Source organism: Alligator sinensis, unplaced genomic scaffold, assembly GCF_000455745.1.
Source record: "Alligator sinensis unplaced genomic scaffold, ASM45574v1 scaffold87_1, whole genome shotgun sequence".
Classification (NCBI taxonomy): domain Eukaryota; kingdom Metazoa; phylum Chordata; order Crocodylia; family Alligatoridae; genus Alligator; species Alligator sinensis.
Window position 1 is genome coordinate 1,431,433 of NW_005841929.1, and position 13,183 is coordinate 1,444,615.

A 13,183-nucleotide genomic window follows, 5' to 3' on the forward strand; every position below is an offset into this window, starting at 1 on the left:
CCCCCGGGCCCGGGCCGGGACCCGGGGCCGCCCCGCTGGCCCGCTGCATCTCTGACAACGACGTGGGCCCGCACGGCTACATCAACACCCTGGCTGTAGCCCAGAGCTGAGGGGCTTCGCCCAGGAGGCGAAGGCCGGGAAGGGTGTCGCCGTTGCCCTCCAGGCCTTCTGCCGGCCCCTTCTGCCCCAGAGCTCAGGAACAAGGGGAACGGGATCCTCTCCCCACCTGGCTGAGCTGGCTCTTCTTTCCAGTCCTTCCTCCCTGGCAGAGCTGCTCTGCCTTGCCGCTCAGGGTCCCGCATTGCCCCGAACTGTTATGACTGACGGCTGGAAAAAGCTGCCGGTTCTTTCCATGCCGGTCTCCCCCTGCCTTTCCCAGGAAGGAGCCTCTCGGCAGCCGTCGGACACGCAGCGCAGGCTATCTGCCGGGAGGAAGGCAGAAGCCCTTGCTCCTTGCAGCAGCTTTTCCTTCTAGCTTCTGGCCCCTTCATAGCGTCTCAAAGCCCAGGTCTGTTTCCCCCTTGCTGTGTGCCAAAACATCTCATCAAGGTGCCCCTCATTAACAAAATGAGTTTCATTTTGTTTCCCTGCGTCAAGGGTGGACTGGATTCTGGCCTTGATGGCACTTAGAAATCCTGATGGGTTGAATGTGAGAAGGAACTAAGTGGCCACAATCTCCTCTACACGTCTGTCCTTGGGGTATATGCAAGACCACAAAGAAGATGCTTGCTTTTAGTCTTCTTATAGCCTACAGAGGCGCCGTCTCTGTTTTACATCTGCTGAGACACGGAAAAAAAAGGGCCTCCGAATCCCCCATGGAGTGAGCTTCTTTTCTGGGAACTGAGGCTGCTGGTCTAGCAATTTCAAGGGAAGCCACTTGTCTCCTTGCTGAAAATGTCTACCTCTGTGCTTCAACTTTGTTGCATCTTGTGCTAAAAGAACAAGTGAGTCTGAAATGGGCCTACACCAGGGGGCTGAGTCTCCCTCCCCCCCCCAACAAAACAAAACAAAACAAAACAAAAAAGAGACATTTATTTCTGGTGAGAACAGGGTCTAACAACAGGCACCTGCTTGTTTCAGGCAGCAGCAGCCACTTGCTGGGGCTCCCAGTTTTCTGTGAATATGCATGTTTTAAGGATCATTGTTGTGTTTTGTTTTGTTTTTTTTTACACTGACAATAAGGGCACCCTCCACTCAGCTTAGGCAGGCTGGGAAGATTTGGTCCAGCAACTGTGAACCTTCCATTTGCACCAACTTTGAAGAACAGACCTGAGACTGGAACCTGCCAACTGTCTTCCTTGCTACCAGCAGGGGAATCTTGGTGCTGCTTGGAACAGCTGGATGAACCTCATTTGACTTCCAGACCTGGGCAGGGAAGTGCTATGATGAGCCACCTGCATGGGACAAAGTTGCACACCACAGTTTACCTGTCTTGGTGAGACCCATCCCCCACATCTTGGCATTGTCTGTCATCCATATGTGCATATGGCTAAAGGCTGGGGGGAAGAAGGTAACTGTGATGCCATTTCATGGAATACAGCTGTCCTTGGTGTTTGAGCTCCATGGATGTTTGGGGCAGCTTAAGCCTGATTCATTAGCTGGCTGTAGCTGCCCCAGGAACCCAAGATGCTGAACAGAAGGAACTAGGAAGGGAAAGCTTTGTCCCCTCCCAGTTGTTTCTTGACAGAAATGCATTCACATGGGATGGTAGGCACTCTGCTGTCCAGAGCCTTTTTTCCAAGCTGCCCATATGGGAAAGGGAACAAAGTGCAGCAGCTCTCCACAGCCAGTGCCAGAATCATACGCACAGCTGGGACTTTTCCTGTGCATGTACATAAATTCCTTATTTCAACTCTTGGGCTTCACTGGGAGGGATGACACTAGAGCCGGAGCTACTGCTGTCACTACCCCACTCAGAGCAGGGTAGAGGTCCTCCTCTAGAGCACTGCGATTACACAATGTTTACAGTCCATGACTCCTCTCTGCTTCCCACAGGTGACCTGTGGTAGCCTCTTCTCTCCCCAGTCCTGGGTGGCTGGCTAGCTTCAGCTGTGACACAGAAAGGAAGGACCCAAAGTGCCCTTCTGTTAAAGCTGCAGCTGGTAAGGGTGATTTGCTACTCTTCCCAAGCCAGCCAGAGGCAGCAAAGACTAGGCTTAATTTTCCCACCAGTGCTTTATTTTTATCTGAGCCCTAAACAAAGTGCTTGTTTTGGGCAACAGTGTGAAATTTGGCCAGTGGCCTTCTCTTGAGTAATTTCTTTTCATTTGTCTGGACAATCTTGGTGCTGTGAGTGACTGTGATTGTAAAACTCAGTACTGTGAACTTTTCCTATGTGATCTGAAAGGTGCCTAGGGGGATGCTCGTTTCCTGGCCAAAGGGAGAGAAGAAACTGGAATATCTGCATTCAGGTAGGGGATCTTCCCCCTCCTTTTTAATATTTAAACTCAAAAAGGAACCAAAGTACCATTAAAAAAAACAGGCAACTCTTAGGTATCCTAGCCTAACAGTATTCCACTCTATGCAGTCAAACAGGCAAGGTATAGCATAGAAAAAGCTGTCAAGAGAAAGGAAACAAATGTTGCTGTTCGTGCTTCTAGTAAAGCTGCCAGTGGTTTAACAGTGCACTGCGTACAAGGTATTTGGCAGGTTTAAATTATTTGGGCACAAGTATAATTCAGACAGGGTGTGTCTACATGTGCGCATTTAATGTGCGTTACCCCAATTTAAGGTGCATTAAGGATGCTTATCTACATGTGCGCATCCTTAATGCGACTTAAAAATGGTGATTTTAGGCTTGAAGCAGGTATCAAATTTATGTGCAAATAGCTAAGCCCCATTAGCGAATGTGTAGATGTGTTAATGTGCATTAACATAGCATGTATTAATTGATTTAGGACTAACTTCAGTCCCAAGTCAGTCTGCACACCTGTGCTAATGCACCTTAGCATGTGCATGTGTAGAAACACACCTAAATTGCCTTAATGCACATTAGGCTAATATGCATTAAGTTTAGACATGCGTAAAAGCACGCCTAGATATACCCACCATAAATCTGACACATTCCATTTTCTTTGTTGTAGGTGATGAGCAATAGAGCTACTGGTCAACCGCAGGCATGTTTACACGTGCTTTCATGCTCATTAGCTTATTTTAATGTGCATTAAAACCGTGCGCTTTTGCTAATGTGCATTGAAACAGGCTAATGCACATTAAGCATCACTTAAAAACTGTGAGCACTTTTACATGTGCTCCAGGGGTGGGGAGTTGCGCTTTAATTAAACTACAAGCTATAGTTCAAGTGCCCTGCCGCCATTTTTAAGCATGGGGATGCTGAAACACAAGACACAGGAGGCTACTGGAGCATGGCAATTGCTATGCTTCAGCAGACTCAATCGAGTCTGCTCCAGCACATCAGAGCAGCATGCATGCTTATATATAGGGGCCCTGTGTCTTTAATTAATGTGCATTAAGATAAGCTAATGCACATTTTCTTAGTACCTCGCAATGGAGGTACTAGGTTGAATGCTTATTAACTAAAGTGCATTAATGCACATGTAAATACAACAAGTTCATTTTTCTAATAGACATTGGTGTGAAAGGAGGTATATTGGACCTTTGCCTATAGATGAGTTTCCTTGGTCTTTAGTGGCTGCCTCTGAGATGCTGACTGTGCGGTCATTACTGCACAGTCATTTAGTATTTGTTTATACATGTCACAAAACAGACATTTGTCGGCGCTACTGTGCAGTAACTCAGGTTACTGTGCAGTCATTTAGTACTTGTTTAAATACTACTGTGCACTAGCGTCACATCGCTGTTGCCATGTTATGCTATTGCATAGTAGTATCGGCCAACTGTGCAGTCAGCGTTTCATATAGATGTGGCCACTTTCAACAAGAGGCTACAAAGCATTGTGTTAATCTTGTATATTAAATTTGTTCTTCAGTTCAAAATTGTGCTGAACACCTAAGTCTCAGAATAGGTGTTTTGCCATATTGGTTCTCTTGTAGAAAAGCTTCAGTACAGGGTGCGACTTTTATTAACTGCCATTGTTTCCTGGATACTTGCCAGTTGGTACCAGACTTCTAGTGAATGCTTTGTTGAGCTAGCTGGTTTAAGGAATCCCCTTGCAGCAAAAATGACAGCTATAATAATACCAATGCTAATCACCCATTATGTTAAAATAGTTTAAGTGGAGTTTAAGTCCGCTATAACTTTCTTCACCCCCATGTAGAATTTAACCTCTACTTTCATTCACATTGTTCTGCTCCAAAAACCTTTATGAGAGAGGAATGAACAATTGTACTTTTCTGGTTGCAAATAATGCCCCTTACCCCAAACACCTTGAAGGCATGTTATGTTGCCTGTCGCTTCCACTTTAAACAAGCTCCTGGATTAAGTCAATATTTTGGTAAGCCACATTGTACCATTGGAAGGTACAGGCTCCTATCTATGTAACTCCAGCATGCAAAGTAGTCCTGCATCAGAACTTATTTAGGCTTGTTGTGCTCTCCTGAGATGCATTTTTGTACCTCCTTCATCTGAGTGTGTCTACCCAACTCCAAGGAGGGGAAAATGAAATTATAGAAAGGAATAGGCTGTGTGGCAGGAGGAGGCTTGACATCCCACCTAGCATCTAATCAGAGCTTGTATTTTTTAAAAATGAGATTTGTTCTTAAAATAAAATGAGAAACTTGTGATCAACTTTTCTTGTGTTTAGTTACCTTTGATTTCTTATTACCATACTACTGCACATTACCTTAAAAATTAAATATCAACAGTTACAATAAAATATTCAAAATTATTTGTGTCCTCTCCCCCGGCTGGAAGTACACAAACAGATTTTCTTCAAATGAGCATCCTGTCAGAACAAAATGGTGAATTTTAACTCAAAGAGCAACTTTTCCAGAGGTGGATGAGCAAATTGATAACAGTTTAAGTGAAACACTTCTGAGCTCCTTACTTACAACAAATGTTTTTGTAAGGCATAGAAAGAACTCATGGCAAATGTTTCTACTATAAAGCTGTGAAACAGAAGTTTGGGGGCTTTTTCTAAATCCACATCTTTCACTACCTAAGAGATGAAATTTGCTTCTATTCTAGTGGTTATGAGGACAGCTCATTGTGGAGCATGGGAAGAACATTTTAGGTCTTGTACAAGACCTATCATAGTTGGGCTAAACAAGTAATAAATAGCAATTTAGCTATTTTTTAGCTGGGACTAAGCTGTTTTTGTTGGAGCTTTTCCATTTGCCAATTTTTCTGGCCACATAGAAGGAAAGTTATGTTTGATGGTCTGCCTTCAACTGGCTGATTCTACAGAGAAGTGGATGGCTGTATGTAAGCCTTTTTAATGAGAAGTGTCACTCCATTACACCAGAGAGGTGGCCAGCTGTGTTTGTCTGAAGTCAGGCAGACAGGAGTGGGGGTACTTTAAACTAAAGAGGCATGAGATTTTAGTCAACAGCCTACTTTATCAGATGCAATGAATGAACTAGGTTGTTGCCTATACAAGCTAATGGCTCTCTAACTCAGTCTCCAAAGTGCTACCATGCCCTACCTTCTTCCATTGTGCCAGATAGCCCTTTTTTTTTAAGGAATGGTTTAATATTTGGTGTCTGTTTCTGTGACAATTCATGTGTCAGTGCTTTGAGCTCTAGAGGAATGTGTGCATACAAGTGGTAGGTGGAAATCAAAGGGCATTCAAGGCAGTGGCCAGCAACTACTGAGAGTTCAGGACCATGGCATCTGCACAAGATTTTTTACCTTGGTCTGTTTACTTTGCTACTTATTTAAATCAACTGGTCTTTGGAATCAAAAGTTCTCTGCCCAAGGTAAGTCTAATAGGTGGCAGAAACTTGTTCTATCAAACTCTTATTCTAAAAAATCCTGTGGAATCTTAGTATGGTGAGAAAGGTAGCATGTATGCTTATTTGAAAATTTCTTTTTCTTGAGTAATGATTCATGGTTCTGGCCCACCCCAGAGACAGATCTAGAATAGAAATATAAATTGACAACCAAACACTTGGGTTTGTTGTCAGAGGTAAAGAGAGGAAAGATTTTTGTAAGCTTTGCAGAAGAAGCTGTTAAGCTTCAGAGGCTATTTAGCAGAATCTGTAATTTAGGAAGGTAGAGTTAAATTCTTAAGGCAGTGGAATTTCTCTCATCAGAAGGAACTTTTTTGAGGCATTAGTCTTCTGTCAGTGACCCAAGGTTCCACCAAGCTGCAAGCAGGCCAAGATCCCATTATAATAGATTTGTGGACCACTATTCAAATCTTGAATGAAGCACAAACAAATACATCTTTGTATTGATAAAATATGTGGCCATAGGGGACAGGACTAGGGGCAATGGACTGAAGCTGCAGCTCCAATTTAGGTGGGCATTAGGAGGGACTTAGGAGGTCAGTCCTTGGAAGAAGCTACCTTGGAGACATTGTGGAATCTCCATCCTTGAAGATTTCTAGAGCAGTTTGGACTGACACGTGGCTGAAATGGTTTAGTTACAGATGGTCCTGCCTCAAACAGGGGGCTGGACTAGATGACCTTTTGAATTCCTTCCAGCCCTACTTTCCTACAACCTTATTACCTTTTCCAAAAAATCAATACTTCATGCATTTCAGTGGGTAATGCCTTTAATTATAAAAGCAACATTAGTAAAGCACTGTATAAATTTTATAAAAATATATAACAGCACTGGATGCATCATCACAATTGGTAGAATAATAGTTAATAAAATTATGAATTGAAATTCCATATTTAAAGACAACCAATTAAAAAAAAATCACAAGAGACACTTCAAGTAGCTTAGATACAATGTTTAGAGATTTAAAAAAAGACTTCTATGCTACTTTAGACATTGAAAAATGTTTTATCTTAATGCAAGGCACAAAGATCACTTCTTGCAGAGGTGTAGCTGGGCAGCTCCATGCCCGGGGCCATACCTTTGCAAAGGGCAGTGCTAGCTGCCACAGTGCCTGTGGCAGTGGCACATCCAGCTGCCATTCCAGCAAATGCTTTTTTGCACCCTTACTCCTCCAAGGCAGCACCCAGGGTTGCTGCCCCAGTTGCCTCCCCCTCTGTTATGCTACTGATCTCTTGCTCTTTGATACAGAGGTGCAATAAATAAGGTTTACTTGCAGCCTTACTTGAGTGCGCAAGGGGAAAAGACAAAAAAGCCTCAAGAAACTGTTCCCCCAGCTGGCTGAGGTGACCAAGCCATTGCCGTGTCCAAGGTAAAAACTATAGCTGTACAGGAGTTTGCACATCATGTAGATTTCAAGATCTATGTAGTTTGCCCAGAAAAGTTAAATGCTGCACTGGCCACTGGGAAATATTCTCTGAAGCTCATCAAGCCCAGGTTTAGACTGTCTCACTTGATGGCATTTCCATGGCCACTCTTGGGAGACTGTTAGTCTGGTAGTGGGAAACATCTCTCAGGGTTCAGCCCAAACTTCCTTTGCTCAAAATTTATGCTATTGCTAATTACCTCCAGGAACCACCTTGCATTCATCTCACTCCAAAATTTCTTTAAAATACCCTTCCTACTCTTCAGATAACATCTGTTCAAGCTATGCTTACTGTTAAAAATCTTTCTTTATAGAAATTTAGACATTTGACTGTGTTCATTGCTGTTCCCACCAAATCTCCAGTCTGAAACTTGCCTAGTATTGAGATGCATAGAGACATCACAGAGTTATGGATGCAGCACCAGCAGTGCAATATAGGAGACACTTATTTCCACCCTGATTTGAAGCCTGGGTATTGCAGCCCCAAGGCACATTAGTTAGTTCCTTGTTCACCGATGTAATTGCACTGCAAATTCCTATACCATTTTTTGTCCATCATCCCTATGCTACTTTTGCTGTTGTTACCTGGCAGGTGTCTTCCTCCCACTCTATCATAGGCTCGGGAGGAAAGACAGAGGAGACAAAAGATATGTACACATAAACAGCTTAATGTGTTGTCAAAGAGGGTATGGTTGCTCTATGGTAACTGCCCATGTAGATGCTTCTACCCAGAAGTAAACCCTGGTAACTTATCCCTCGGGGGAAAGGTGTAATTTCCTCCAGGTTGGCTTCTATTTACCCTGGGGTAAACACACACACACAGACAGTTACCAAAGAGTAGCTAACAAAGTTAAGCCCTGCTCCCTTTTACCCTTCAGGCTATTGTTTATGTCTATACGCAAAGCTACCTGGTTTTAAATATTTCATCTTGATTTTTGCTCAGGCATTCAACTTTATTTCTTAACGTTGGTGCAAATACAGAAATGCCAGCATAAGTGGATCACACTGGAAAATCTCCAAACCCAGGTATTAGCACAGGTAGGTCTGTTTGGATCTGTCACCACCCATGGTGACTTGAGGCACAAGTTATTTATTGCAGCATTTACAATAAAGCTTAGCTATTAAATTGTTAATGCAAACTTGTTTTCCATCAAGTCTATTCTCTTCTTCTTAACCCTGATTTATGTCTTTTGCAATCATGATGGCATGATATGAATCTTCAAGGCTACAAAATGATGGCTGGCAATACATTTGCTTGTAATCAGTGGAATGTATGTTGTACATTTCTTGAGCAACAGAATTAGTACTAGTCACCTCATGGGATATTTTAAAAATTGAGCCATCTTCTCCCATTCAGAGATTTAAAGCAACAGCTTGGCTCCAAAAGCCAAATGGGTAGATCATACTGTATTCAGAAGCACAATCCTTTCCCTGAGGGCTGGTATTAACAAGTTCCAACCAATAGCCTAGGTCACTTGTTATAAAAGATCAGGAGACACCTTGCAGTTGAATGCTGCATGTCTACACACCACCTGCTTCCATACCCATTTTTCAAATGCAGTGACCCCTGGATAGATCTAAGAGTCCTCTACAGAATGGCCTGTGTCTCTCATTATACCTATATACTCCCAGCTATTGTTCTGCTGAATTTCCTGGAAAAGCAGCTGCTGCTGGAGACTCTTTAAGCTGTCCAGTATTTCTGGAGAGAGGTGTTGTGCAGGCATCTGGCTTCCCTGTTCTTCCTCTTCCTCCTCCTCTTCGACAGGATCATCAGGAGGCAAAGGGGAACATCTCGAGATGTAGCCCTGGTCAGACTGCACTGACTGTCTTTGATCTTTGGATTGGTCATTGAAGACCAGCTGCTGCTGCTGCTCTTCAGCCTCTTCTTGGCAAAGAGATGGCTCAGAAGGAATGACATTTCGCTGGTAGAGAGAGTACATTAAACCATTCAGCTGTTCGTTCAATTCAGCCTGAAGGTGGTCTGTCAATATCTGGCTGTCTGATGATGTGGCGTTAAGGTCTTCATAGAATAGAATGCTATTTCTCATTGGGACACTGGTTGCCAGGAGGGGGATTCCTTCCATCCAGTCCTCATTGGTCAGCACCTGATGACTGACTGCATTTTTACTATCTTGGAGAGAGAGTGGCTCCATCATCTGAACTGGAGGAACTTCCTCCATGGGAATTATCATAGTCTGGAAAGTTGGATCTCCAGGTGGATTAAACTGAGGCTGCAGTTTACAGCTTTTGCCTTCAATTTCATTTATATGGAGACTGACCATGTAGCAGCCACTGGGATCAGGCTCCTGAAGACACAACTGCTGCTTCATAATTCCCTCTTCCATGGGTATTAATTCTTCAGGGCTTTCTCTATCCAGAGACTGCAGGTCCTCCTCTTCCTCAGAGCAGATCTCTTTTTCAAACCAGTCTGGATGCTCTGCCTGCCAATCCTGGAATTTTTGCACAGCCTCCTTCAACTTCCAGCCACTGGGGTTTTCAAAACAATTTTCAGGTGTGATCTCCTGGATTCTATGGATTCTCCCTGGCTCAAATTTTTCTATATCTTGGATCCGAAAGTAAATGTCTTCAAACCTGTCCATCAGCTCGTACTTGGATGTGACATTGAATGGGTCAGGAACGTCCTCATCATTACTTATACCTGCAAAATAGCACACTATATACATGCCAAAACAAGCTGGTTTCTTGAAATCTGGCAGGATCAAATTAAAGGCTGGCGTGAACAAATCTCCTGCTGGATGCTGCTGATCTTGTTTGAGATGCACAGCCTCCTTCCCAAGCATGGCCTGCCACTTGGCACGGGTGCCCCGAGAACACAAAACGATGATCTTTGAAGAAAGCTTTTCCATTTCCTTTTTCTGTTGAGTAAGCCAGGGTATGGCTCCCATCTCTGAGATCTGATGCCCTTCCAGCAGGTCCAGAACTACCTCAGTACCACAGACTGTGATCATGAACTGGGCAAACTTCAGCACCACATCTACATACAGCGAGTGGTCAGCAGAGTACACCAACCAAACCTTCTGGGGCTTCAGTTTTGGAGGAGGCATGTCTGGGGGTAACAGTTCTGAAGGGAATAATAAAAAGATAGTGGAATGAATCAATTGTAACACTTGCTAAAACCGTACCTGTGTAACCACCATATGCACATACAGTGTTGCATGACTAACTCCCCAAAGAGCCCTTTCTCAAGGGAGGCCTCCCTTCCCTCTTGATGGAGAGCTACATCAATGATCTAGTGAAAGAGCAACTTTCTCCTAACAAACATTCCTCCCCTACTCCTGGAAGAGTGGAACTTCCAGTCCCAATTGGGTCCCCAAGCAAGCAATCCCAGCTCCAAGACACAGAGATAGACAGTCACGGTCATTTTGATCTCATGTGCAGGTCCAACACAGGAATGTAAGACTGGAAGAGACCTCCAAGGGTGCTGAGTTCAGCTTCCTGCCATCACAGGCACCCAACATCATCTAATCCTTTTAATGTGTCAGTCAAGCACTCTCTCAAAATTAGCTAGGTTTTTTTTCTTTTTGGCCTCTGTTATCCTACTGAAAGGTTGTACTCAATTCACTCCTCTGAGGTTAAATTTTCAGCCTAAATTTGGTCATTGCCAGTATATACCCATTTGTTCTTGTGCCAGCATTATTTTATAAATTAAAAATGTTCTTTTGCTTCCCTGGTGTTTATCTCCAATGTTTTCACACACAGCATTCATATCCTGTCTCAGCTTTTGTTTGCTGAACTAAATGAGCCAATCTTTTTTATTCACTCTCTTTATAAGAGACTTTTGTTGAAAGCCTGTGGCTGTGTTTGTTGCTGAGATTTCCTCAAAGATATAAGCTGAGTAACAGGTGCAGTGACACCTGTTGTTTTCAGAACCTGAAGCATAAGTCCAGAAGTGTAACCTGCCCTACTCATTTCAATGGTACTAATTCAGATGCCTGATAATAGTACTTTGCATGTCAACACTGTTACCCATTTCATGGCTCATCAGGCCGTGCCAGAAAGGAAAGAATCTCTCTTAGGAAAAGCTACACAATCAACTCCAAGTCACTTTTGTTTTTGCACTGTAGCGAGTATGCTGGGAGAGTATGACGCCTCTCTTCCCTGCTAGTCAAGGCAGGAATCCCAAGCCTAACTAGTCAAGCTGGAGAGCAACTTGCCATTCATTTCTCACCAAGCAGAAGGTAACCCCCCCAAGGAATCCAGCAGAGCCTTTGGGTACATTGAGACCCCAGTGAGGTGGAATAGAGCCCATGGACACCAATACTGAAAATGTACTGCGAGAAGTGTTTTATGTGAACAGCATTTGAAAGAGCTTCCTCCCATTTCCTCTTACCTTCCTTCAAATTTGACATCTGAAAGCAGGCTTACTACTTTGCTTTTGTACTCCTAGATCACCCCTATCATGAAGGCCTCCCACAATTTAAAGTTGGAGGAGGGAGGGGAGAAAGATCACCACCATGCAATTCTTCTAATACCAGTTGCCCAGGGTAAATTTCTTAAGTGCTTGTCTACATATGGAATTACACCAGTATAACTGCAGCTGTATAATTAGACCTACAATTAGTCAGTTGGGCCCTATCTACATGCAGAATGGTTTTCCAGAATAGCACTGACACCAAAGCTTTCTAATAGAGAAGTAGCTCACACCAGGAAGAGTATAGCTTAACTGAGTTCCCTGACCAGGAAAAAGCTCTACCAGTAAGGGACCCTCCTGCCAGTATAATGGCAGCTGCATTATTAGTACCTTAAGCCTTTACTTTCATAGGACAAAACCCCTTCCTCTGCAAGTGGAAGAGCTTTATATCTTAGATGATCACTATCCAAGCCTGCTACTGACACACAAATCTTTTGGTTAAAGGAAACAGAACTGAGGTTGCAGAGCAATATTTGGGTAATATGAATTCCAGTATGGTCCACACTGAACACATGCGTGTGTCTGACAAAGTCTGTCCAATGGTACGAAAAGGATCCCTTACCATGCGACATGCTGCTACTGTTCAATTTCCCATGATGGCACCCTGAAAAAGAAAGACATACTGTCAGCTGTTAGAGAATTTTAAAAGTGTGCCCTTAAAATTCTAATGCCCTTCAGAGAGCAGGTTGGAAGAGTGTGGAGGCTTTCTGACACTAAACCTAATGAAAAGCATTAAAATGAGGAGAAAGCAGCCCACTCATGAAGGCTCTCTTCATGAGGGGAAAGACTGCATGTGAACATAAATAATCTCCTTTCCTTACCATTCAATTCTACACCTAGAAAAGGAAGACTGACCTGCCAAACAACCTCCTTGCTTCTTCTGAAACACCATCCACCCTGCCACCAACATCTTAATGATGACAGTGAGGTAGATATATTACTTTCCCAGGCAAAAATTACTACCAGGGTTATGTTACTGTGACAGTTGCCTAGTGGGTCATCACATGGGACTCAAAATCAGGAGCTCTCCAATTACTTACTGTGTCACCTTGGACAAGTCAATCTTTGTGCCTCACATACCTTTGGCTAGGCACTTATAAATTTCAGGATGAAAAACACCATACAGATGCAAGATGGCACAGCAGAACTAATTCCTAGAAGGGATCAAGGATTAATATTGTGGGTTGGATAATTAGGGTGTGCCAGTTCTGAAGGGTTTGTAAACAACACAGGAGAAGTTGGGGGCAGTTGGGGAGCAGGAGCGAGGGGAGCAGGGTGCACGTGTGCCACCCACACGTGTACCTGCTTACCTCGGCGGAGGCGGCAGCAACGGAAGCAGCAGCGGAGGAAGCCAGCGGCGGGGGCAGCAACAGCTGATTTCCCCTAAGGTAAGTGGGGTAGAGAGCGCAGCACAGCTGAGGCGGATCCGGAGGGGAAGCCCTTCGGCCACGCCTTAGCTC

At 43.9% G+C, this 13,183-nt stretch overlaps 1 protein-coding gene across 1 annotated transcript in view; it reads right to left on the minus strand.

Moving 5' to 3' along the window:
- Nucleotides 1–6: 6 nt before the first annotated feature.
- The window catches only part of IL17RA (interleukin 17 receptor A), a 51,981-nt gene continuing 38,804 nt past the window's right edge, over nucleotides 7–13,183 (minus strand). Inside the window, exons 12-13 of the mRNA XM_006019440.3 lie at nucleotides 12,286–12,327; nucleotides 7–10,373 (exon numbers count right to left, since the gene is read on the minus strand). Coding sequence (XP_006019502.1) covers nucleotides 8,869–10,373; nucleotides 12,286–12,327 — 1,547 coding nt within the window. The 3' untranslated portion in view covers nucleotides 7–8,868. The remainder of the gene's footprint in view (nucleotides 10,374–12,285; nucleotides 12,328–13,183) is intronic.